This window comes from Hippocampus bargibanti, linkage group LG22, assembly GCF_051943395.1.
Source record: "Hippocampus bargibanti isolate YZ-2025 linkage group LG22, ASM5194339v1, whole genome shotgun sequence".
Taxonomy (NCBI): domain Eukaryota; kingdom Metazoa; phylum Chordata; class Actinopteri; order Syngnathiformes; family Syngnathidae; genus Hippocampus; species Hippocampus bargibanti.
The window spans coordinates 5,347,105-5,372,801 of NC_142755.1; the positions used below are offsets into that span (position 1 = coordinate 5,347,105).

Consider the following 25,697-nt stretch of genomic DNA (forward strand, 5'->3'; position numbering starts at 1 on the left):
TTACGCCTCAAAACGCCTTGCTATAAGTGGTCTTTTTTACGCCTCAAAACGCCTTGCTATAAGTGGTCTTTTTTACGCTTAAAAACGCCTTGCTATAAGTGGTCTTTTTATCGCCTCAAAACGCCTTGCTATAAGTGGTCTTTTTTACGCCTCAAAACGCCTTGCTATAAGTGGTCTTTTTATCGTCTCAAAACGCCTTGCTATAAGTGGTCTTTTTTACGCTTAAAAACGCCTTGCTATAAGTGGTCTTTTTTACGTCTAAAAACGCCTTGCTATAAGTGGTCTTTTTTACGCCTCAAAACGCCTTGCTATAAGTGGTCTTTTTTACCCCTAAAAACGCCTTGCTATAAGTGGTCTTTTTTTACGCTTAAAAACGCCTTGCTATAAGTGGTTTTTTTATGCGCCTAAAAACGCCTTGCTATAAGTGGTCTTTTTTACGCCTCAAAACGCCTTGCTATAAGTGGTCTTTTTTACGCCTCAAAACGCCTGCTATAAGTGGTCTTTTTTACGCTTAAAAACGCCTTGCTATAAGTGGTCTTTTTTACACCTCAAAACGCCTTGCTATAAGTGGTTTTTTTTACCCCTAAAAACGCCTTGCTATAAGTGGTCTTTTTTACGCCTCAAAACGCCTTGCTATAAGCGGTCTTTTTATCGCCTAAAAACGCCTTGCTATAAGCGGTCTTTTTATCGCCTAAAAACGCCTTGCTATAAGCGGTCTTTTTATCGCCTAAAAACGCCTTGCTATAAGTGGTCTTTTTATCGCCTCAAAACGCCTTGCTATAAGCGGTCTTTTTATCGCCTAAAAACGCCTTGCTATAAGCGGTCTTTTTATCGCCTCAAAACGCCTTGCTATAAGTGGTCTTTTTTTACGCTTAAAAACGCCTTGCTATAAGTGGTCTTTTTATCGCCTCAAAACGCCTTGCTATAAGTGGTCTTTTTTACGCCTCAAAACGCCTTGCTATAAGTGGTCTTTTTTACGCCTCAAAACGCCTTGCTATAAGTGGTCTTTTTATCGTCTCAAAACGCCTTGCTATAAGTGGTCTTTTTATCGCCTCAAAACGCCTTGCTATAAGTGGTCTTTTTTACGCCTAAAAACGCCTTGCTATAAGTGGTCTTTTTATCGTCTCAAAACGCCTTGCTATAAGTGGTCTTTTTATCGTCTCAAAACGCCTTGCTATAAGTGGTCTTTTTTTACGCCTAAAAACGCCTTGCTATAAGTGGTCTTTTTATCGCCTCAAAACGCCTTGCTATAAGTGGTCTTTTTTACGCCTCAAAACGCCTTGCTCTAAGCGGTCTTTTTATCGCCTCAAAACGCCTTGCTATAAGTGGTCTTTTTTACGCCTAAAAACGCCTTGCTATAAGTGGTCTTTTTTACGCCTCAAAACGCCTTGCTATAAGTGGTCTTTTTATCGTCTCAAAACGCCTTGCTATAAGTGGTCTTTTTATCGCCTCAAAACGCCTTGCTATAAGTGGTCTTTTTTACGCCTCAAAACGCCTTGCTATAAGTGGTCTTTTTTACGCTTAAAAACGCCTTGCTATAAGTGGTTTTTTTTACCCCTAAAAACGCCTTGCTATAAGTGGTCTTTTTTACGCCTCAAAACGCCTTGCTATAAGTGGTCTTTTTTACGCTTAAAAACGCCTTGCTATAAGTGGTTTTTTTTACGCCTCAAAACGCCTTGCTATAAGTGGTCTTTTTATCGTCTCAAAACGCCTTGCTATAAGTGGTCTTTTTTACGCTTAAAAACGCCTTGCTATAAGTGTTTTTTTTTTATACGTCTAAAAACGCCTTGCTATAAGTGGTCTTTTTTACGCCTCAAAACGCCTTGCTATAAGTGGTCTTTTTTACCCCTAAAAACGCCTTGCTATAAGTGGTCTTTTTTTACGCTTAAAAACGCCTTGCTATAAGTGGTTTTTTTATGCGCCTAAAAACGCCTTGCTATAAGTGGTCTTTTTTACGCCTCAAAACGCCTTGCTATAAGTGGTCTTTTTTACGCCTCAAAACGCCTGCTATAAGTGGTCTTTTTTACGCTTAAAAACGCCTTGCTATAAGTGGTCTTTTTTACACCTCAAAACGCCTTGCTATAAGTGGTTTTTTTTACCCCTAAAAACGCCTTGCTATAAGTGGTCTTTTTTACGCCTCAAAACGCCTTGCTATAAGTGGTCTTTTTATCGTCTCAAAACGCCTTGCTATAAGCGGTCTTTTTATCGCCTAAAAACGCCTTGCTATAAGCGGTCTTTTTATCGCCTAAAAACGCCTTGCTATAAGTGGTCTTTTTATCGCCTCAAAACGCCTTGCTATAAGTGGTCTTTTTTACGCCTCAAAACGCCTTGCTATAAGTGGTCTTTTTTACGCCTCAAAACGCCTTGCTATAAGTGGTCTTTTTATCGTCTCAAAACGCCTTGCTATAAGCGGTCTTTTTATCGCCTAAAAACGCCTTGCTATAAGTGGTCTTTTTATCGCCTCAAAACGCCTTGCTATAAGTGGTCTTTTTTTCGCCTAAAAACGCCTTACTATACATGCTGTTTTTTTAAACAAAAAACACCTAAAAACACCTTACTTGTTTGATCCGGCCACAGCTCGTGATGAAATCGCATCTGGACAACGGAGGAACAGAAGCATCTGAAGCAAGCACTCAAGGCGCATCGGGTCAGCACACTCGACTGCTTGTATGCAAGATTCTCGCCCCGGCCGCAACACGACTGCACGAAGCGCTACAAGGTGAGGAGAAAAAAGTTTTAATTACATGTTTGCAACTGGTGAGGTTGACATCAAGACGTAAAAACGGACATTAAACTGAAAAAAAAAAAAAACACCATAATGTCCTGTTTTATATGTGGTCTTCATTTACAAAAAAACTATGTTGCCATTTACACAGCCTTTGGATGGACTGATTCAGTGCTGCAGTGTGAGAGCAGAGGTTTTGGCCGCCAACCTGAAGGGTAGGGGGGGGGGGGGGGCCTTGCATTGACAAGGGAATTTGGAAAAAAAGAGAATGCAGCTCTCCTTAGCTCTTCATCCAGAACATTCCGCTGCGGATCTCGTTGTAGTCAGGAAGCTGCTCGATGGGACCTGTTAAATCAGATAAATACATGTCAAACTCAGATCTGCATTCTTTCTGAACAGAAGCAAAGTTACCAATGGCCGCGATGGCAGGCGCTTTGTCAAAGATATGTTTGGCGCACACGTCCTTGATGGTGGCGGCGTTGATGGCCTGTTGAAAGATATTTTTTTTTAAACGGTATCAAAATGAACGCCATCTTCAGGTCATCATATTTCCATCCACTCACATCAATTCGGGTCTCGAGCTCGTGCAACGGGATCCTACGACTGTAGCACAACATTTGTCTGCCGATGTCCTCGCAGATTGGGGTGGAACCTGGAATGAGGAAAAAATATATATATATAGATATATAAAATAATATACAAACGTCAATCTTCTTAATCAATTCCGAACGACCATCGAGGTGCAGCAACATGTTGGTCTTGAGAAGATTCTTGGCCCGGGCCACTTCGCCTTCAGTGACGCTGGTGCAAAGCGACATCCTGGAAGGACAAAAAAATAAATAAATACATTGAAAAGTGTGTGTGCGTGTGTGAGCTCACCATTCTTTCTGAGTGAAGCGCATCATGTCATGGATGGTGCCGGGCTCACACACCATGTAGAGCCCCCACAGGCCGGTGTCGGTATAGCAGGTGTTGAAAGACTGGAAGCTATGGCATAAGTTCCCCTGACACGCCATTTGAGCCAGTTTGCTCGACAGATTCTGTAAGGGGTGGGGGGGGGGGGGTCGTCCCACAATAAATTCCACTTAAAAATATATAGAAAAAGGCTTTGGGAATGTTTTGAAAAAAAATCTCTACTCACCACCCCGCCGCCAAAGGAGCGGTCCCAGTTCCCAATGAGCGTGTTGGCCACCATGAGCGGGATGGTGTCGGGGTGGGACCACCCCACCGCCTCCACGGCAATGGCGATGTGAGCCAGCGGCATCTTGTCGTCGCGCACGCGGATCTGAAAAGGGTTGAAGGAGGGCTCAAGAAAATGGATGGTGGAACCGGTGCTGCCTCCACCCCAACCCCATTTTGATTGCTCCCTTTACCTCACTTCCTGTGAAATTGCATCGTATACATGGGCGCCTTTTCAGCGAAAAACGCCATACTTATGAATGGCCGTTTTTTTTTTTCGGAGTAAAAACGCCTCACTCTACATGGTGGTTTTTTTCAGGGTAAAACCCCTTACTATATATACATGGATGAGAAGGTTTCTTCAGCCGTCATCTGTACTTTTTGAAGGTGTCGGACCAGTAAGACTTTAGCTCGCTGACGAAGCCTCTTGGATAGGAGGCGAAACGTCCGACACCTTCAAAAAAGTACAGATGACGGCTGAAGAAACCGTCTCATCCATGGACCACTCCAGTATGACTGAGAGCTTACTTACACTATACAGCTACATGGTTTTTTTTTCGGGATATAAACGTCTTACTATACATAGTGGTTTTTTTTCTGGCTAAAAACGCCTTACTATAAACATGGTGGGGTTTTTTTTTCGGGGTAAAAACGCCTTACTATAAACATGGCGGTTTTTTTTTCGGGGTAAAAACGCCTTCCTATACATGGTTGTTTTTTTCGGTCTAAAAACGCCTTACTATACATGCTTGTTTTTTTGCGATATAAACGTATTACTATACATGTCAAACATGGTGTTTTGTTTTGGGGCAAAAACGCCTTACTATAATATAAACATGGCGGTTTTTGTCTCGGGGTAAAAACACCTTACTATAAACATGGTGGGGTTTTTTTTCGGGGTAAAAACGCCTTACTATAAACATGGCGGTTTTTTTTTCGGGGTAAAAACGCCTTCCTATACATGGTTGTTTTTTTCGGTCTAAAAACGCCTTACTATACATGCTTGTTTTTTTGCGATATAAACGTATTACTATACATGTCAAACATGGTGTTTTGTTTTGGGGCAAAAACGCCTTACTATAATATAAACATGGCGGTTTTTGTCTCGGGGTAAAAACACCTTACTATATACATGGTGTTTTGTTTCGGGGTAAAAACGCCTTACTACACATGGTCGTTATTTTCGGGGTAAAAGCACCTTTTTCCAGGGTAAAACACCCTACTATACATTGTGGTTTTTTTTCTGGCTAAAAACGCCTTACTATAAAATGTGTTTTTTTTTTCCGGGTAAAAACGGCTTCCTATACATAGTGTTTTTTTTTCAGTCGAAAAACGCCTTACGATGCATGGTGTTTTTTTTCCCAGCTAAAAACGCCTTGCTATACATGCGTTTTTTTTTGTTTTTGGTATACATGATGCTTTTTTTCTGGCTAATAACACCTTACTATACATCAGGGGTGTCAAAGTCATTTTTTGCCGCGGGCCACATTGTAGTTATGGTTTCCTCTCGAGGGCCGTTATGAATTTGGGGAACCCATTAGAATGTTGAAATCCCTTCAAATATTACATATAGAGCACACAGCAAATTAATGAATAACTCGTTTTCAAATCTGAAGTCAAGAATAATGACTTTTATTGTGGCTGACATCCAAAAATATGAAATTTTGGCTCAGATTTTAGCAATCATCATGGAATTTAACAAGTTTGATTTGCTTTCGCGGGCCGAAAAAAATGATGTGGCGGGCCTTGACTTTGACACATGTGCTATACATGGTGTTTTTTTTCGGGGTAAAAACGCCTTACTATACATGGTCATATTTTTTTTTTACCTCACTTCCTGTGAAGGGGCAGGCAGGCGGTGCCAGGGCGTCGCTGTCGTAGGGTCCAAGAAGCTTCCCAAAGTGGTACTTGGCCAGGTCAATAAGCTCCGTGTGGGAAACTCCTGCATGGAACATTTTTTCAACATCAGTCGGGGACAAGCGACGGGTGTCGTGGGGCCCGCAAAAGTTCTCACCTCCCGCTGCAGCCAGCACGATTCGAGGCCCTTTGTAGTGACTGGTGATGTACTCCACCAGATCGCCTCGACTGATGCTCCTGCAACGGAAGCGTCGTCAGACGCGGTAGGGCGGCGACGTCTCGACTTGAGCGGCCGCCCACCGTACTTGATATTCTCCGTGGGGCCCAGAATGGTCCTGCCCAGAGCCGTGGATTGGTACGCGGTGGCGTGGAGGTAATCGAAGACCACCTCCTGCAAGTTGGTCTCCACTTCCTGCATCTCCCGCAGGATGACGCCCCGTTCCCTCTCGATCTCCGCTTCGCCTAAGCGGCTGTTCTGGATGATGTCGGCCAGGATCTCCACGGCTGTCGCAAAAATAAGGGCACGTGGATGGATTCGGAGTCCAAAGTGCACGAATGACACTTTTGAGTCGACCTACCTCGCGGAAGGTCCTTGGAGAAGGCCTTGGCGTAGTAAACAGTCTGCTCCCGGGATGTGTAGGCATTGAGGTGGGCGCCCATGTTCTCAATTTCTAACTCCAGGTCGAGCTGAGAACGCTTCCTGGTGCCCTGTCACACAAAAGCATCCCTGTCAACCGGATGTCTTTTGACCTATTCTGTACCATTTTTGCAATTTTTTCAATGTGTACGACATACAAAAATTATTCAATATAATTTTGAGATATTTTCCATTTCGTTTTCGTCATTAAATATCAGCAGTAATGCTAATGATAACAAATTTTCCGAAGTCAAGCACCGAGAAAACAAGTTAGTGTGAAAAGTCTCAAGAAGAAACAAAAGTTCCGGTCATGTGGAATTTTATTTTGAAATCAGTTCAGCTTTACCATGTTTTATTTTCGCTGTAATATCATTCATATTTATTTACATTAGATTCAAATATTTTTTTTTTGCTTTGGACAAATTCAATTTGTGGAAAATGCTCTACAACAAAGAACATACAGTAAAGTCTCGTTATATCGATATCGGTTATATCGATAGTACCAAGCTCCATATAAGGAATTTATCAGCCTGTGGAAACGGGCTGATTAATTCCTCACATGGAGCTTGGTCGCCATTTTCTGCCTCTTTTTTGGTGATACATTTCCCCCCAATGTTGCCTCAAAATGGCACGGAATAAATTATTTAATCAATTGCAAACATGTATGCTTTCCTCTTCAGAACTATTTGAATCATATTCATAACTGGATGAGTAACAAGAAAGCATATTCTCCGAATCTGAAGCCATTGTTTGGATTCTCCAGCAATGCAAGACGTCTTGGCGTGACGTCACAAACCGGGGGCGGGACTTTCTGAAAATGTATTTTTTTTTTTGCAGCTTTTGGACACTTTAAGTCATTGTTATTGGTGTTTTGCATTTGACTAAAAATATCATACTGCGTGTTTTGGGTATTTTAGATGCTATAAAACGTTTTTCTGATGTCAGTTAATAAACAAAAAAGTGAAAGGTCATTAAAGTGTAAAATATTTCTGTTTTGTTTTCTTAAAATAGTAGCAAACAAACTAAAGCATATCTTTGACATTGATCAACATTTGTCATATTATTTGTTATTTAATTTTTTTGGGTTCTTTTGACTTCAAGATGGCGCCGTGAGAGGGGCCGCCTTTCCAGCAGCTGCTGTTATTTTGTTTTTCTATTTCTTTCTTTCCTCTTCCTTTCATCCCTTTGCTGCCGTGAAATGTAAATTCCTCCACTGCGACACGAATTAAGGTACATCCAATCCAATCATATTTTCATATTTGACAAGTTGATGCAAAACGGGAGTAGTTGGCAGGTATGCAAAAAATAATCATAATAACATCCAATGCGATTCACATTTATCTGTCTTACCTTAAACGCCATGTGCTCCAAAAAATGAGCGGTGCCGTTATTTCTTTCGTTCTCATAACGGCTGCCGGCGTCGATCCACAGGCCAACCTGAAAGCAGACGCTTGGTGTTATAAGAAGCGATTTGAGCCACGGGATGGTCACCAGGATCTGCATATTATGGTTTATTCCAGGGGTGACGAACTGTGGTCCTTAAGGGCCTCACTGTTTTAAAGCCATATATCATATTTTCAACAATTACAAACCCACCGTGCACGTAGAAAGCCCAGAGTCCTCAGAAGCCACGCGGAGTCCATTTTCCAAAGTGGTCACCTTCGTTTCAGGGACATTTAAAGCTACTTGGTGAGCGGCCTGTGCGCTCAACAGTCGGCGGGGTCCAGCGGTGAACTACGAAAAGACAAAAAAAAATTGCAAAGTGAAGTTTTAAAATGTTAAAATGGATACAATTATGACAAATGTGTTACTGTGTTTATGATATTAAAATGAAGTTAAAAACACCATACAAATGTTGATCAATGTCAAAGATATACTATACTAAAAGATACCTATATTTCCACCTGTCAATCATGAAAATGTTTGTTCGTATTTTAAGAAAACAAAAATATAAATATTTTATCAACCAAACATTTAATATTATATTTAAAAGTACAATGAATTGTACTATGTCTTACAACGAATTGTAAGACATTGTTAGTAACTTGAAATGTGCACATCTAACGTACATTCCTATGGATTGACAAAAATAGCTATCAACAAACTCCTGACTGATACGTTTTATTAATCATTTCAAATAATGTATGGTGTAATCGCCGTCCCTATAAATGATTACGATTCCCGTTTAAAAGTGGTAGTACGCCGTACATTTTTTTGAAATGAAAAAAAAATAACAAGCGGAAATGCAGACAGCTTACTGGGCATGCGCACAGCAGTTGCGACCAACTGGCTGTGAGCCAAAATGGTCTTTTGTAAGATAGATAAAATAAATAAAACATTTTATTTATTTATTATTATGAATCTATCTTACAGAAGACCATTTTGGCTCACATCCAGCTGGTCTCAACTGCTGTGCGCATGCGCAGTGAACTGTCTGCATTTCCGCTTGTTAAGGGTTCTTTTTTTTATTATTTCGAAAAATGTACGGCGTACTACCACTTTTAAACGGGAATTGTAATCATTTATGGGGACGGCGAGTAGCCGACATTGACGCAAGTTTGAGTTTAACTCGTAATTTTTACGAAAGGCCTTGCACTGCATGGCTACAAACAATTGTGCTAACCACCTTAGCTAGGCTCGACGACGCGATAACTAATTCGACGCCCATCGTCTTGGAGAAGTGTATTGAAACATATATCGAACATAGTTCAGCTCAAAATGATATCCGGTAACAAATTATCCTTACTCTGGTGATGTAGCCGTTCTCCAAATACGATTTTCGGAAGAAACAATTCCGCGTGGAACGTAGCAAACGCAAAGGAACCGCCATCTTGCCAGAGACCAAACCGGATGTAACGTCACAACAAACTATTTAAATGCCTGTCCACTTCCGTTGGAAACGTCACCTCCGCTTCTTTGTGTGATGTGCATGGGATTTTGTTCGCCTTTTCTTTTGTTTTTAAACGAGTATTGGAGAAGTGTTTTCATACATATATCGCAATTAGTTTGGTTGAAAAGAATGTCGCGTAATTCAAAGGAGACCGCCGTATTGCTCAGACCAAGCAACCGGAAGTTGCGTGTCATCCGCCTGCGTCGTCAAGTAATAATACATTTCCACTTGTTTGTTATTCATAGGGATTTTGTTCGCCTTTTTCTTTTTAAAAGTCCTCTTCCAAATACTAAACTTTATGCTGCACTCTTAAAGAAATTGTCGAGGTCACTGTTGTCCCAAACGGTTTTCGTCAGTTGGATGTCACATCCGCTTCCGTTTATGTTGTTCCGCATGGGATTTTTGTTTTTTCTTATTTTTTTCTTATTTTTTTTTCAATTACTGTTCTAAATTGTAAACACGTATTGAAATGTAAAATTGTGTCAGAACTGACGTTCCGGGTGCAGCTGCAATATCGGTAAGACATTTACAGTAACGCCGGCGGAAGTGACGCATTATCATAGCGCCAGTTTTCCTCAGGAAGTTTGGTATCGTTGCCACTAGAGTGAAGCGGCTAAAATAGCTTGATGCACATCTGAATAGCAAATCGCGAGTGTACGTATTGAACGATCATTTGCAGGTAATTCGCGATGGAAACAAATCCAAATTAGTGTGCTAAAAATCACAATGTCGTTCACGGCTGTCGTCTTTGTTGTGGCTTTCAGAAATGGACAGCGATCTGGAAGATGGGGAGATTAATGGTTCCGAGTCAGAGTCCGAGATGAAAACCGCCGCGGGGGCGGGGCCAGCCCGACCTTTGCAACAAACAGCCTCGAGCGGTCAGTCTTTGCCACCTCCAGCTTCCTACAGAAACTCCCTCCGGCAGCCGGATTCTAGCGACAGCGACCCGGACTCGTCCGATGAAGACTGCAGCGCCCTGCGGCGCAAGCGTCACAAAGTCTCCAACACTCGCCAACCACCCCCAGCCATTGCCCGACCGGCGCCGAACCGCGACGCATGCGCACTCACTGGCCGCAAGGTGAACAACATTTGGGGCTCCGTGGTGCAAGAGCAGTGCCAGGATGCCGTGGCTGCAGAACTGTGCCTCTTTGGCATGGAGGGGGAGATTTCCATGTCTGATAGAAACGTGGAGACCTACAACTATGTGTTGGCTCAAAAAATCATGGAGAAGGAGAGGCAGATGGAGAAACGGCAACAAGATGAAGGGGAGGTGAACATGCTGGATGAGCAGTTGGATGACTTCATGAAAGGCCACGGGTCAGAGGAGAAGGCAGGAGGAGACGCCAAGCGGAAAAGACCAGTGAAAGAGAGACTCGGGCCTTTAGCCGAAATGGACATTAAAGGCCGCTATGACATCACCGAAGATGACCCAGAGGACAAAGTGGTGGATGAGATTGTGTACAGGCTACAAGAACCTAAAAAAGATCTGATAGAACGTGTGGTGAGGGTCATCGGGACAAAAAAGGCCATCGAGCTGCTGGGCGAGACAGCCACCTTGGAGGAAAAGGGTGGCGTCTACACCATGGACGGCAGCCGACGACGCACGCCCGGCGGGGTCTACCTCAACCTTTTGAAGAACACGCCCGGCGTTTCCCGGTCCCAGATAAGAGAGATCTTTTTCGATGAGAGTCAGAAGGATCAGAAGAGCAAAAAAGCAGCTCAGAAGAGGAGGCGACACTTGGTGGCTAAAAAGATGAAACAGGCTATCAGCACGCTCAACCTGCAGGAACACGACGATGTCTCCAGGGAGACTTTCGCCAGCGATACCAACGAGGCTTTGGAGGCGTTGGAAGAGGCCGCAAAAGAGGAAGAGGAAGGTCAAGAGGTCGAGCACGCCGTGGGTGCGGAGGAGACGCCGGTAGTGTACAATTCGGGGGACTTGGAGGTCTTCTGAAATTTATAATTTACCAAAGCATTCATAGTCACATGTTAAACGCCCATCCTTCCTTTTTGGAACTTGCATGTTTTTTTTTTTCTTGTTCCTAAGTTCCACATTGCAAAAACAAACACACAAAAAGGTCACAAATCACTGCATAAGCTAATCTTGACCGAATCTAGCATAACGTTAAATTTGCATACATTTTATTTTTAATGACCTGTTAAGGCCTTTCTAATAGTTTTGTTTGGATAATTTGTGATTTATGTAATAAAGAATAGTTGGGTAACATTGCTGAAAATGAATGAGATCGCTGTGTGGCATTTCCCAAAAAGCAGGAGGGGGAAACGAAATTGTAATGTTGGGGTTTGTCCGCAAGATGGCGGTAGATACAAACGAATGAGATCACTAGGTGGTATTTCCAAAATGGCAGCAGGAAACGGAAATTGTTGTTTTAAATTCATACAATCTACTTGATATCTAAGTTACAACAGATTCTTTACTTACAGTGTCTTTTTTTAGGCGGAAGTATACGCCGAATCATGTAAGGTAATTGAACACCTAAAAAAAGCCATCGTCTGGAAGTAAATAATCTGTTGTAAAATAGGAAACTAATATGTAATGTTTGCCCGTAAGATGGCGGTAGATACTCACAGATCAATCAATATTGATATGCTCGACTGTGCCGAATTTACGAGGCTTGTGCAGAGTAAACAGGTGAAACAATTTACTAAGCGAATTCAAGGGTCGATTTCCTTGTTGCTTTGCTGTTATTAAATGTAAATGTATCCACTGCGAGACTAATAAAGAAACAGTAAAAATACAATCCAACTGATTCCGCTTGTGGCCACGCCCGAAGTCTCGCGAAACGGGATTTCGACGTCATCACCACAAGTTTCGAAATAAAATGGCGCTCCCTTTACGTGAGCGTAACAGCGGATTTTTCCTATCCTATAATAAACAGTTTAAAGCCCAAAACATTGGAAATGCTAGTTTTTTTTCTCAATAAAAAAAATCAATGGAAGTTTGTTCCTTGTTTATTTGTCTCAAATAAAGCAATCAATTATTGGTGTAACAAACGCACATTCACCGATGAGAAGGTTTCTTCAGTCGTCATCTGTACAAAAGTGAAGGTTTCGGACGTTTCGCCTCCTATCCAAGAGGCTTCGTCAGCGAACTAAAGTCTGACTGGTCGTATCGGCCCCATTTATATATAAACCTTCACTTTTGTACAGATGACGACTGAAGAAACCTTCTCATGGATGGACCACTCCTGTACGACTGAGAGTTTACACAGACGAAACGCACATTCACGTTAATAATTTAAGGTGTAATGGTCATTGGCTCGTCTGCCTGAACGAAAGTAATTGTAGTATAGTATTTAGTATATAGTAGTATTGCATAGTTTAACATTGTTTTGGACATTATTTAAACCAATTCTTATGATTATGGCTTTGAGACCCTCCTTGCATTCATTTGACATTCGTTTGTTTTTAAATCGGAGTCAAACACATAGGGCACTTGACTGCCCCTTTAAGAAAACGGTCACGTGACGTATCACATGCCCCGGAAGCGGAGGACTGAGCGTGCGTTGCTGTTGTTTTGTTTACGTGCCACCAGCGAGCTCCTCGAAAACACGCTTCTCAATGAATTGACGTTTTTTTGGATTGGTTTTGTTTGGGAGAGGGCCGCGTTTTTTCCTCCCCGCAATCCCGTTACTCGGCGCTTATTGATCTCTGTCGTATGACTGCACTGGAACAATTGCGCTACATCGCGCGGCTATCTTTTGTGTAAAATATGGGGCGTCTGTTCCAAATACATTGCTAACATCTGCAGTCGAACCGATTTCCGGTCGACGGTTTCCCCACATTGATTTCCCCCGCGGGTGATTTGTCCGGATGACAACGACAATGAAGCGGGGCGGCGATGGCGCCAACGTACCTGCGTGCTTCATCTCAAACCACGAGGGGTTTCTTGGAAATATTAAAAAGTTCATCCGAGACTTTGTGGTGACTGAGATCGACACCGATGGACGGCAGGTGAATACAGGAGCGGCCGAGCAGGCTCCCCGATGCTCGGACAAGCGCAGCGGGAGCGGCAAACAGGATCATAACCACCACGGTTCGGAGGATGGCGATTTGGCAGGCGACTGCAGGTTCGATTTGACCATCTCCAGTCCAGACGGCTTAGACTTGAGCATCGTCTTGGGTCAGGCGGTGAGCGAACAACTGGAACGGTTCGTGTTGAATCTTCGTGACGAGGCGGAGGAGGGCGACGAGTCGGGCCGCAAGGAGCTCTCCCTGGGATCCTTCACCGACAAATACCAGCGAGCCAACGTTCACCGGGCCGTCCGACACCGCTTCCCCTTCCTGATGACCGTCACCATCCAGCCCGAGATCAGAGTGAGGGAGGACCCGGATTACAGGGAGCTTTCCCAGCTGGTCAGCGAGGAGGAGGCGGAAGACTTTTTCCGCTTCATCGACGCCAAAGCGCACGATTCGTCCTACACGTTTTACCCCGACGACGACAAGGAGCACCGCACGGCCGTGCACCACTTCCTCAATCGGCGTTTTGGGAAACTGGTGGAGACCAAGAGCTTCAATCAACAGGAGAGGACCGCCATTTCCGTGCGACTCAGGGAGCGAGGGAGACCCAAGAAGAGGAGCGCCGAGGAGCGTCGGGAGGAGGACGTCTACACGGGTGAGCCGGCGTGCCCGAAATATTATTCGGCGAGCGTTCCCTCACCGGGGTTCGCTCTTTCTTCTAGCGTTCACTCTGTGTAAGGAAAACCTGGAGACGCTGGAGGCCATCAGCTACATGGCGGCGACACTCGGCGTGCTGCCGTCCGATTTCAGCTACGCCGGCGTCAAGGACAAACGAGCGCTCACCTACCAATCCATGGTGGTCAAGAAGGTCTCGCCTCAACGGTAACGACACCCTGCCGAAATAAATAAATAAATAAATAAATAAATCAATAAAAATTGAAATCTTTCCCCGCTAGCTTGCTGGAAAAGCGAGCAGAGTTGGAGAAACGAGGGATGCGCATTTCGTACATTCGCCCGGCGGCCGAGCCGCTGAAACTGGGACGACTGCGCGGAAACCATTTTGACCTGGTGGTGCGCGATCTCAAATCGCGCGGCAACGACGAGGCGCTCTCGCGTGACGAGACGCGTCGCCGCCTTGTCGGATTGGTGGAGGAAGCGCTGCAGAATGTTCGGGTAGGAGGCGGGTCTGATCCAAGGGGATTTTCTTGGACTTGATGGCAATTCTTTGTGGGGTTTAGGTCAGGGGATTTGTCAACTATTACGGGCCGCAGAGGTTCGGGACGGGCCAAAGCGTTCAGTCGGACTTGGTGGGATTGGCTTTACTCAAAGAAGACATGGTGAGTAGCGTTGCCGTTTGGTTCCCCCAGCTGCCCATCTTAACTCATTCACTGCCAGACGATGTGCAAAAATGTGTCCACTCCAGTGCCAGGGTTTTTGTCATCCATCGTCACTCAAATTCCAAAAACCCACACAATATTGAGATGTAGGACTACATAAACATTCAATTTAGCGTGAGAAACCTTAGATTGTCTTCTCTTATCAGAAAAAAAGTGTTAATTCCTAAGTTATATAGGTCTGGAGTTATCTGAGCGTGAAATGGGGCGTATGTACAAAATACAATGCAAAACATTGATTTATATTTAACAACAGATGTAGCTGAAACAAAGCTTTAATCAGAAAAAAATGGTTAATTCCTAATTTATATGGGTCTGTAGTTATTTGAGCTTGAAATGGGGGCAGCTGTACAAAACACAATAGAATACATACATATTGGTTTATATTGCACTGCAACAACAGATGAAGCTGCGACAAAGCTTTTATCAGGAAAAAAGTTAATTCCTAAGTTATTTAGGGCTTGAGTTATCTGGGCTTGAAATTGGGGCAACTGTACAAAATACTATGTTATTCATGCTGGTGTATATAGCGCTTTAACAACAGATGAAGCTGTAACAAAGCTTTTATCAGAAAAAAAAAAATATTAATTCCTAAGTTACGCGGGCCTGGAGTTATCTGACCTTGAAATAGGGGCAGCTGTACAAAACACAATAGAATACATATTGGTTTATATAGCACTTTAACAACAGATGAAGCTGCGACAAAGCTTTTATCAGAAAAAAAGTTAATTCCTAAGTTATTTAGGGCTGGAGTTATCTGAGCTTGAAATGGGGGCGGATGTACATAATAAAATATAATACATACATATTGGTTCATATAGCGCTTTAACAACAGCTAAAGCTGGAACAAAGCGGTAACATTGAAAAAATAATGTGTGAAAAGAAAAAACATTGCCAGAGGCCATGGCCAGCACTTTATCAGCACCCAAGCATGAAAAGATAAAACCTGAACAAATTCGGCAATGGCTGTGAATGAGTTAATTAAATAGCTTATGTATTTATTTAACAATATTTTTTATTTATTCTAAATGTAGTTTTATTTTTATGTTAGTTTTTTTTATTTATTCTAAATGTATAGTTTTATTTTTATGTTAGTTTTTTAATTTATTGTATATGTATTGTTTTATTTTTATGTTATTTTTTTTTTATTTAACTAGTTTTTTGACCACATTTTTTTCAGTTTTCAGAAGTGTTCTCAAAATGAGTTTCCAAAAATGTAACTTGACTCACCATCTTTGAAACGAAATTCCCAATTCCTGTCCTGTTTTGTCCCTCAACGTACGCCGTCCGTTGTCTTTACGTTCAAGGTGAACGCCGTCCGCTTGTTCTTCAGTCCCGAGGACGACGGCGACGATCCTCCCAGCCGAGCCAAAAGACACTTCCTCCAGACTGGTGTGTCCCTTGCCGCCTCGCTTACCTGCTGCTAACATTGCAGAAAAATCAACCAATCAAATTAGCATCCTGGGATTGATGTGATGATATTTTTAACTCATTCACTGCCAGACAAATGTGCAAAAAAAGGTGTCCACCGTCCCACCAGGGTTTTTGTCCCTGTCACTTGAACCCACAGAATATTAAGTTTTAGGACTACATAAACATTCAATGCAACATAAGAAACCTTAAAATGTCTTCTTTCATCATAAAAAAAGTTAATTCCTAAATTATATGGGTCTGGAGTTATATGAGCTTGAAATGAGGGTGGCTGTCCAAAATACAATGCAATAAATACATACTGGTTTATATAGCGTCAGAAACCTTAGACTCTAATTTCATTAGAAAAAAAAGAGTTAATTCCTAAATTATATAGGTCTGGAGTTATATGAGCTTCAAATGGGGGCGGCTGTACAAAATACATATTGATTTATATAGCGCTTTAACAAAAGCTGAAGCTGGAACAAAGCGCTAAGATAGCAAAAAGGGAAATGTTTCCCTCTTAAGTATATGTGTCTGGAGTTATCTGAGTTTGAAATGGGTGCGGCTGTCCAAAATACAATGCTATACATACATATTGGTTTACATAGCGCTTTAACAATAGCTGAAGCTACAACAAAGCTATCATCAGAAAAATGAGTTAATTCCTAAGTATATGTGTCTGGAGTTATCTGAGTTTGAAATGGGGGCGGCTGTACAAAATGCATATTGATTTGTATAGCGCTTAAACAACAGCTGAAACTAACAAAGCACGAACATGGAAAAAAAGGTAAATGGTGCCCCCTTGTGGAAGGTGAATTACATTGACAGAGGTCTGACCAACGCTTTATCGACCAAAACCCGAACAAATTCATGAATGGCGCACCACGTCATACTTAACAATTCGGTAATGGCAGCAAATGAGTTAATAGCGCGGGTGTGATTCTTCCAGATAATGCAAAGGAGTCCTTGGCGTTAATGCCGGCGTCCAAAGCCAGGGAGCGGTTGATGCTCCGCGCCCTGAACCGCTATGGCACCGGCCCGGACGGCTGCGCCAAAGCTTGGCTCAGCCTACCGCACGGCATGCGACTTTTCTACCCGCACGCCTACTGCAGCAGGTCAGCCCAATTCTGTTATTTTTTTTTTTTTTTGTTGCTCTTCCGGCGGAGTCTTTGATCGACTTTTTATAACCGACACAGAGTTTGGAACGAGGCGGTGGCGCACAGGTTAGCCACGTTGGGTCACCGCGTGCGAACGGGAGACCTGGTGTGGACGCGGCGAGAAACCGAAGCCGCGGACGACGGCGTGGCGCCAGGGGTAAAATACTTAGCTGGCGATCAATAATTAGCTATCTAGCTCGCTATCTATCTAGCTGGCTCCATAGCTAGCTATCTATTAGCTATCTAGCTCGCTATCTATTAGCTAGCTAGCTACTATATAGCTGGCTACCTAGTTAATAGATAGCCAAAACAGATAGCTATCAAGCTATCTATTAGCTATCTACTGGCTGGCTAGATAGCTTTATATCTGTGTATTTAAGAGTGACATTTAGTGTATTAGCTAACTATCTAGCTAGCTATTAGCTATAGAGCTATCTAGGTGGCTCACTATGTAGCTATCTGTTTTGGCTATCTATTAGTTATCTACTATCTTGCTAGCTAACTTTTTATCTGTGTATTTAATAGTGACATTCAGTGTATTAGCTAACTAACTATATATCTAGCTTGCTACATAGCTAACTAAATGGCTAGCTATCTAAGTACTTATCTGTTTTGGCTATCTACTAGCTATCTACTCGCTGGCTAGCTAGATTTCTATCTGTGTATTTAATAGGGACATTCAGTGTATTAGCTAACTATCTGGCAAGCTAACTTTCTATCTGTATTTAATAGTGACATTCAGTGTATGGGCAAACTAACTATATATCTAGTGAGCTACATAGCTAACTAAATGGCTAGCTATCTGTTTTGGCTATATATTAGCTATCTACTAGCTGGCTAGCTAGATTTCTATCTGTGTATTTAATAGTGACATTCAGTGTATTAGCTAACTATCTGGCGAGCTAGCTATTGGCTATAGAGCTATCTAGGTGGCTAGCTATCTGTTGGCTATTTATTAGCTATCTACTAGCTGGCTGGGTAGCTTTCTATCTATTAACTTCCGGATTGAGTGAACGCTGGCGCGTGTGGCTGCCGCTGCTCACCCACAGAAAAACTGATCCTGCCACTGTAAAGTGACCTTGAGAGTTTTGAAAGGCCCTTCTAAATGAAATGGATTATTATTAGCTTGATATCTATTAGCTACCTATCTAGCTATCTATTAGCTAGATATCCATTCGCTATCTATTTATTAGCTATCTAGATACCTTTCTTTCTATTTGAGTTACTTCCGGGTTGAGTGAACGCTGGCGCGTGTGGCTGCCGCTGCTCACCCATAGAAAAAAATTATCTTGTGACTGTAAAGTGACCTTGAGAGTTTTGAAAGGCGCTTATAAATGAAATGTATTATTATTATTATTATTATTATTATTATTATTATTATTATTATGAAATGGTCAACGGGAAGGAGGAGGGGGTGACAGGGCTTCTAAAATTCACGGCTCTGTTTCTTTTTCTCAGATCCACGTGGTGACGCGAGAAGAAGAGCAACAGGGAACCTACACCCTCGCTCAGGTATGGCGCCGATAATATTTTAATATTTTTCCCGGTTGGGTTTCCGAAGTCAAAAGTGGTTCCCCGTCAGGTTCTGCTGCCCATGCCTGGAAACACCGTCAAGTACCCGGAGAACGCCGTGGGCTCCTGGTACCGCCAGAGACTGGCCAGAGACGGCCTGGATAACTGTCGCTTCCGGGTGGGCGGGCTCAAGATGAACGTTCCCGGTTGCTACCGCCCCCTGTTGGCTAACCTGTGTAACCTCAGCTACCAGCTCCGGGACGGCGGCGAGCCCGATGGATCGCTCGCGCTCACCTTGAACTTTGACCTGGAGTCCTCGTGCTACGCCACCGTTTGCCTCAGAGAGATCATGAAGTGTGATCTCTAGACTTTTATTTTGTTGGGTCTTCTCGTGGGTGGTGTGCATCGCTTCTGTTTTGTGAAATGACAAATACATATACGGACATGTTAAAAACATTTTTTTTGTTACACGGATAGAGAAATAGACAAAAAAAAAAGAGCATATACGTTGCAACAAAAAATGGTTGTGGGCCTAGTCATGTGATTAGCGCAACGTGGAAATAATCCTGTGACTGTAAAGTGTCCTTGAGAGTTTTGAAAGGCGCTTAAAAATGAAATGGATTATTATTAATAATCTCAAATTGCACCGCAGCAGTGTTACAATAGAGTATTTGGGGGGGGGGGGGGGTTCTCAATTTTTTTTTAATTTTATCGTTGTGACCCCACCCAGCCCTCGATTAACTCATTCTAATAATAATAATAAAACGATGAAATCTTCAAAAAATGTGGTAGAAAAAATAATTAAATACAACTAATATAAAAATAAAACAATACATAAGCGAATTAATTCATTCATTCACTGCCATTACCGAATTTATCCAGTAATTGAAAATATGACGTAGAGAGTGCTATACCCGAATTTGTTCAGGTTTTGGTTTTTTTTTTCTTGTTTGGGTGCCGATAAAGCGCTGGCCATGGCCTCAGTCAATTGTTTTTTTTCCCCATCCACAAGGTGGCAGCATTTTCCTTTTTTTTTCCATGTTAGCACTTTGTTTTAGCTTCAGCTGTTGTTAAAGGCAATAAGTATGTATTGCATTGTATTTTGGACAGCCACCCTCATTTCAAGCTCATATAACTCCAGACCCATATCATTTAGGAATTAACTCTTATTTTCTGATGAAAGAAGAGAGTCTAAGATTTCTTACGTTACATTGAATGTTTACTGTCCTAGAACTCAATTGTATTGTATTTTTGGACAGCTGCCCTCATTTCAAGCTCATATAACTCCAGACCTATAAAAAAAAAATAAAGAAAAAAAAAAAACTAAAACTAATACGAATATTAAATCGATGAAATATGGTTGAAAAAACAATTAAATAAAATACAACTAAAATAAAAATAAAACAATACATAAAAAATAAATCAATTAATTAAATAGAGAAAGAAATTGGTAAAAAAATAATTAAATAAAAATAAAATACAACTAAAATAAAATTAAAACAATACATAAAAAATAATGAAAGAAATTAATTCATAAAATACATAAATAAATACATGAGCTAATTAATTCATTCATTTGCTGCCGTTCCCGAATTCATTCGGGGATTAAAAATATAACAGAGTGCCATTTGTTTGGGTTTTGTTTTCTTTTCTTGTTTGGGTGCCGATAAAGCGCTGGCTTTGGCGATGTTTTTTTTCCTTTCCACAAGGGGGCAGTATTTCTCTTTTTTCCATGTTAGCGCGTTGTTCTAGCTTTAGCTGTTGTTCAAGCGCTATATAAACCAATACGCATGTATTGCATTGTATTGTGGACAGCCGCCCTCATTTCAAGCTCATATAACTACAGATCTATATCGAAAAAAAATGAAGAAAAAAAACTAATACTAAAACGATGAAATCTGAAAAAAATGCGCTCGAAAAAAAAAGATTAAATACAACAAATAAAGAAAGAAAATACAACAAAAAGTACAATGACAAATATGAAATAAATAAATATAAATAAATTGGTAAAGTCATTCCCGAATTTGTTCAGGTTTTGTTTTTTTCTTGCAGAAAGTGCTGGTCAGACCTCTGGCAATGTTTTTCCCCTCCCACGAGTGGGCAGTGTTTACCTTTTGTACATCCGCCCCCATTTCAAGTTCATATAACTCCAGACCCATATAACTAAGGAATGAACTTTTTTTTCCTGATGAAAAAAGAGAGTCTAAGGTTTCTTACGTTGCATTTAATGTTTATATAGTCCTGAAACTCAATATTATGTGGGTCCTGGAATTTGAGTGACAATGACAAAAACCCTGGCACTGGAGCGGACACATTTTTTTGTACATCGTCTGGCAGTGAATGAGTTAATTATTTCCTTTTGAATGTTGTTGTTCTCATTCATCTCCAGTGAAATTATAGCAATTAAAAGTAGTGAACACTGAATTAAAACGTAGCGTTTTAACGCAAAAGCGAAACATAATGACAGCTAAAATCAAAATAAAAGACAATAAACGTGGTCGCCATATAAGGTAAGCAAACGTGTAGACACCTCTTAGTTACTTAGTCTTACTTATTCTTCGTGAATGAGATTAACGCAAATTTCTCTTTATTTTTTTTAGACTCCAAGCGCACCGTTTGCTCAATCAGAGGCCTCTGGGTGATTCTTTTTTTTTTTTTTTTTTACCGTACGACGAGCTTTTGCCCACTAGGTGGGGGCAACTGACCGATATTCCAAAACAAAAACCCTCTCCCTGCCACTCATCTGTTTTTCCAACCTCATTAGCTTTCCGGGTCAATTCCAAACTGACCCGTGCTAACACAACCAAGTTTACACTCCCAAGCTACGCCTTCAAAACTCTTGCCGGCTTCCTCTCCTGTGACTAATTTGTGGAAATTTGATGAGTTTGTAAAGTACGCAAAATGAATTAATAAATAAAGAAAAAAAATACATAAATAAATAAATAAATGGGTGGGTGGATGGATAGATAGATGGATAGATAGATAGATAGATAGATAGATAGATAGATAGATAGATAGATAGATAGATAGATAGATAGATAGATAGATAGATAGATAGATAGATAGATAGATAGATAGATAGATAGATAGATAGATACCACCACCCCCTACCATCCATTGCATCCTCTTCAGGCTATATTTAATTCCTGTTACTGGAAGATCTTTATGGATGTAAAAAAGTCCAAGATGGTAAACAAGCCCTGTTTTTTTTTGTGGTTTTCTTTTGTCACTTCGAGTTGTTGTGCGTCGGATATGCTCCTCTTTCATCTAGAATTGCTTCATGCGACAAAGAGGGTGCAGAAAGTGCTTAAGATTTAATGACTGTCTGTGTCTTTTGTCTAGTCACATTATTTGTTATTTAGTTTTTTGTTGTTGTTTTGACTTCAAGATGGCGCCGCAAAAATGGCTGCCTTTACAGCAGCTCCTGTATTTTGTTGTTGCTGCTGTCAAATGTAAATTTCTTCACTGCGAGACAAATAAAGGCTCATCTAATCTAATGTTGTTGGTCGGAAAAATAGTTAGCTTGAAAGATAAACTGCAGCGCTAGATCATTAGCAGACTTTCATTTCAGGTGCGCTTGATAGCAAAATATCACATGAAAGGGGAGCCGAGAAGGATGTGTAACACTTCTGACCTGGATGCTGGAGACTAAATTAAGCTCTTTGGGGATTTTTTTATGTTTGTTGTTATTAGGGGCGGGGAGCATAAACGTTGAAATAAACGTTTAGCAAAGCGCTAGCTCGTTCGTTCCGTCGCCCCAGGTGGTTGGAAGGCGGGAAATAATGGCGCATCTCCAACCTCTCCGCAATCTCATTACACCCTTTGGGTGAAGATGGCTTCCAGATGTGTCAACTTTTTCACGTAACACTCGCCTACCCCCCCCTGGTTTGGAGAATCCGTCTAATTTGGCGACGTACGTACGTGTACATTCGTGACGATATGAAGTCAATTTGAAAACGAGGTCAAACCCCCCCCAAAAATTCCATTTTCCGCATCATCTCCCAAACTTCCGAGCTCCGAAAACAACGCCTGGCAAAGCTATTCTCATCCCGGACCCACCGTGGATAAATATTGACCCACTTCCACGGCGACGCGCTCGACGCCGATCTCGAAAAAAGGAAGTCGGGGGAGGTTACGAAGCAAAAGATACTTTGGGAAATTTGTCTTTTTTTTCATGTTAGTGTCACTTTAACTCATTCACTCCAGTGCCAGGGTTTTTGTCACCGTCACTTGAATTCCAGAATTCACAGAATATTGAGTTCTAGGACGACATAAACATTCAATGCAACATAAGAAATCTTCGACTCTCTTCTTTCATCAGAAAATAAGAGTTAATTCCTAAATGATATGGGTCTGGAGTTATATGAGCTTGAAATGAGGGCGGCTGTCCAAAATACAATGCGATACATATTGATTGCCTTTAACAACAGCTGAAGCTAGAACAAAGCACTAACATGGAAAATAAAGGAAAATTCTGCCCCCTTGTGGGAGGGAAAAACATTGCCAGAGGCCATGGCCAGCGCTTTATCGGAAACCAAGCATGAAAAAAACAAAACCCGAACAAATTCGGGCATGGCTCTCTACGCCATAGTTTCAATTCCCGAATAAATTCGGCAAAGGCAGCGAATGAATGAATTAATTAGCTTATGTATGTATTTATTTATGTATTTATGTTGAACATACAAAAAAATGGATGCTCAAGTCTGAAATAATACTTTTAAATTCTGTCGATTATTTGGCTTTGTTGTGACATTTTATCGCCCTTATTTTCGTCTGATGTCGGAATTTGTTCATGGCAAAAACAACACAATTAAAAAGTCGATTCCAAACGAACGCAAGGAGCATCCCTGGCCACCTTCCCCCGCATCACATCCATCAAGTGTCCTGAAGGTAAATCTGGTTTGGAGTCTCGACCGCAGTCATCTAATTGCCTTGTTGACGAAGGCTCAGCTGTGCGCGTGCGAGCGTGTACGCCCGCGGACAGATCGGAATGAAAATGGGAAGCAGGCCTTCTCTGGGCGGCAGCTGCGTCGACGGGGGGGGCAGAGGCGCCCCCTCTGGGGAGGACGACGAGCTGTCCCCGCGGTGATTGATGGAAGCGCTTCCTGTCCTGCGAGACTTCTCAAAAGAGCTCGGAGGAAACTTGATGACCGACTGAGCGAAAACCGGGTCGGAAAAAGAAACGGGAGAGTTGGAAATGTGAGTTTTATTTTAATTAATAAACTCATTCGCTGCCGGATGATGTGCAAAAAAAAAAAAATGTGTCCGCTCCAGCGCCAGGGTTTTTGTCATTTTCACTCAAATTGTAGGACCCACAGAATATTGAGTTTTAGGACTACATCAACATCATAAGAAATCTTAGACTCTGTTCTTTCATTAGAAAAAAAGTCATTTCCTAAGTTATATCGGTCTGGAGTTATCTGAGCTTGAAATGGGGGCGGATATACAAAAGGTAGACACTGCCCCCTCGTGGGAGACAAAAACATTGCAGGAGGTCTGACCACCACTTTCCACAAGAAAAAAGAAAACCCGAACAAATTCAGGAATGACTCTCCACGTCATATTTTTAATTCCCGAATAAATTTGGGAACGGCAGTGAATGAGTTGACCAATTTATTTATGTATTTATTATTATTGGGTTGTTTTTGCCATAAACAAATTCCAACATTGGGTGAAAGTAAGGACCATAAAATGTCACAACAAAGCCAAATAATCGACACAATTTAAAACATATTATTTTTAGACTTGCACACGAGAGCATCCATTTTTGTATTTATCTATTTTTCATTTATGTATGTATGTATGTATGTACGTACGTACGTATGTACGTACATATGTATGTACGTATGTATGCATGTATGTATGTATGTATGTATGTATGTATGTACGTATGTATGCATGTATGTATGTAGCTATGTATGTATGTATGTAGCTATGTATGTATGTATGTAGCTATGTATGTATGTATGTATGTATGTATGTATGTATGTATGTATGTATGTATGTATGTATGTATGTATGTATGTATTTATTTATTTTGTATTTGTATTAGTATTACAGTACTATGATTATTTATTTATTATTTATTTATTATTTATTATTTATGATTTGTTTTTTATTATTTATTAATTATTCAGTATTTATTTATTTATTTAGCATTTTTTTGTTGTATTTTATTAAAACATTTTTCTATTTAGTATTTATTTGTATTTGCTGTGTACAGCAAATTTCCCCATTGTGGGACGAATAAAGGTTTTCTGATTCTGATAATTCATGTTTCAAGCACATTATTTCAGATTTCATCGTTTTAATATTAGTTTTCTTTTTTATATATATTTATATAAATCAGAGTATTTATCAAATGGCAAATAAATCACCAAAATAACATGTCATAAAGTAACAACAAGCGCACGCGTGATATTCCCCTGCAACAAAGAACACTTTAGCCACGATGGCATTTTGCGTGAGCTAGCTTAACAAATGGAGACGTTTCCTTTTCAGCTAGTAAAGAGTCTAAGTTTGCTCCCCAAAATGTTCCCTCGAGAAGCCAAATTGGTATTTACAACCATACCGCATCAGATTCAGAAGTGCAACTTTTATAGCCAAAGAACACACGAGAAAAAGCTTGACGGCAAATATCCAAACAAAGATGGCGTCAGTTGGCCACTTAGTCGGAGTTTAGAGTGTCGGCCATTTTCTTTCTTTCTTTTTTTTTTTGCATTGAGCAATACAGTAGTGACTTCAAATGCATGCCTGGGTTCATGTCAACATTGCTAGCTTATTGAATAAAGGCAACCTACCGCTAGCGAGAAGAAATTGTAATCCATAGCAGGTGGTGCACAAAAGGGAAGCGAGGGGGAGGGAGCCACTGGTGTCCTTCTGTCGGAAAAAAAAAACAAAAACAAAACAACATACAGTCATGAAAAGCATTCTCGGCACACCCGCTGGTAGC

At 41.4% G+C, this 25,697-nt stretch overlaps 3 protein-coding genes across 3 annotated transcripts; 2 read left to right on the forward strand and 1 right to left on the reverse strand.

The window, feature by feature from the left end:
- Window positions 1-2,720: 2,720 nt before the first annotated feature.
- On the reverse strand, window positions 2,721-9,249 carry pmpcb (peptidase, mitochondrial processing subunit beta). Its single transcript, XM_088988692.1, has 13 exons — window positions 9,145-9,249; window positions 7,995-8,132; window positions 7,749-7,835; window positions 6,340-6,469; window positions 6,067-6,265; window positions 5,919-5,998; window positions 5,734-5,846; window positions 3,867-4,010; window positions 3,605-3,765; window positions 3,459-3,544; window positions 3,289-3,377; window positions 3,137-3,212; window positions 2,721-3,070 (listed from the first exon to the last, which is right to left on the reverse strand). The coding sequence occupies exons 1-13, from the start codon at window positions 9,226-9,228 to the stop codon at window positions 3,006-3,008; spliced, it is 1,452 nt and encodes a 483-aa protein (XP_088844818.1). The 5' UTR covers window positions 9,229-9,249; the 3' UTR covers window positions 2,721-3,005.
- Window positions 9,250-9,817: 568 nt separating this feature from the next.
- phax (phosphorylated adaptor for RNA export) lies at window positions 9,818-12,175 on the forward strand. Its single transcript, XM_088988949.1, has 2 exons — window positions 9,818-9,967; window positions 10,053-12,175. Exon 2 carries the CDS (start codon window positions 10,055-10,057, stop codon window positions 11,240-11,242), a length of 1,188 nt encoding a protein of 395 aa, XP_088845075.1. The 5' UTR covers window positions 9,818-9,967; window positions 10,053-10,054; the 3' UTR covers window positions 11,243-12,175.
- A 518-nt stretch (window positions 12,176-12,693) lies between these two features.
- pus7l (pseudouridine synthase 7 like) lies at window positions 12,694-20,714 on the forward strand. The gene is given in 9 exon segments (XM_088989181.1): window positions 12,694-13,974; window positions 13,976-14,151; window positions 14,226-14,442; window positions 14,508-14,606; window positions 15,971-16,055; window positions 17,026-17,191; window positions 17,273-17,390; window positions 18,692-18,745; window positions 18,816-20,714. Coding segments are annotated over 9 exon segments (2,064 nt in total). The 5' UTR covers window positions 12,694-13,122; the 3' UTR covers window positions 19,113-20,714.
- The last annotated feature ends 4,983 nt before the right edge of the window (window positions 20,715-25,697 follow it).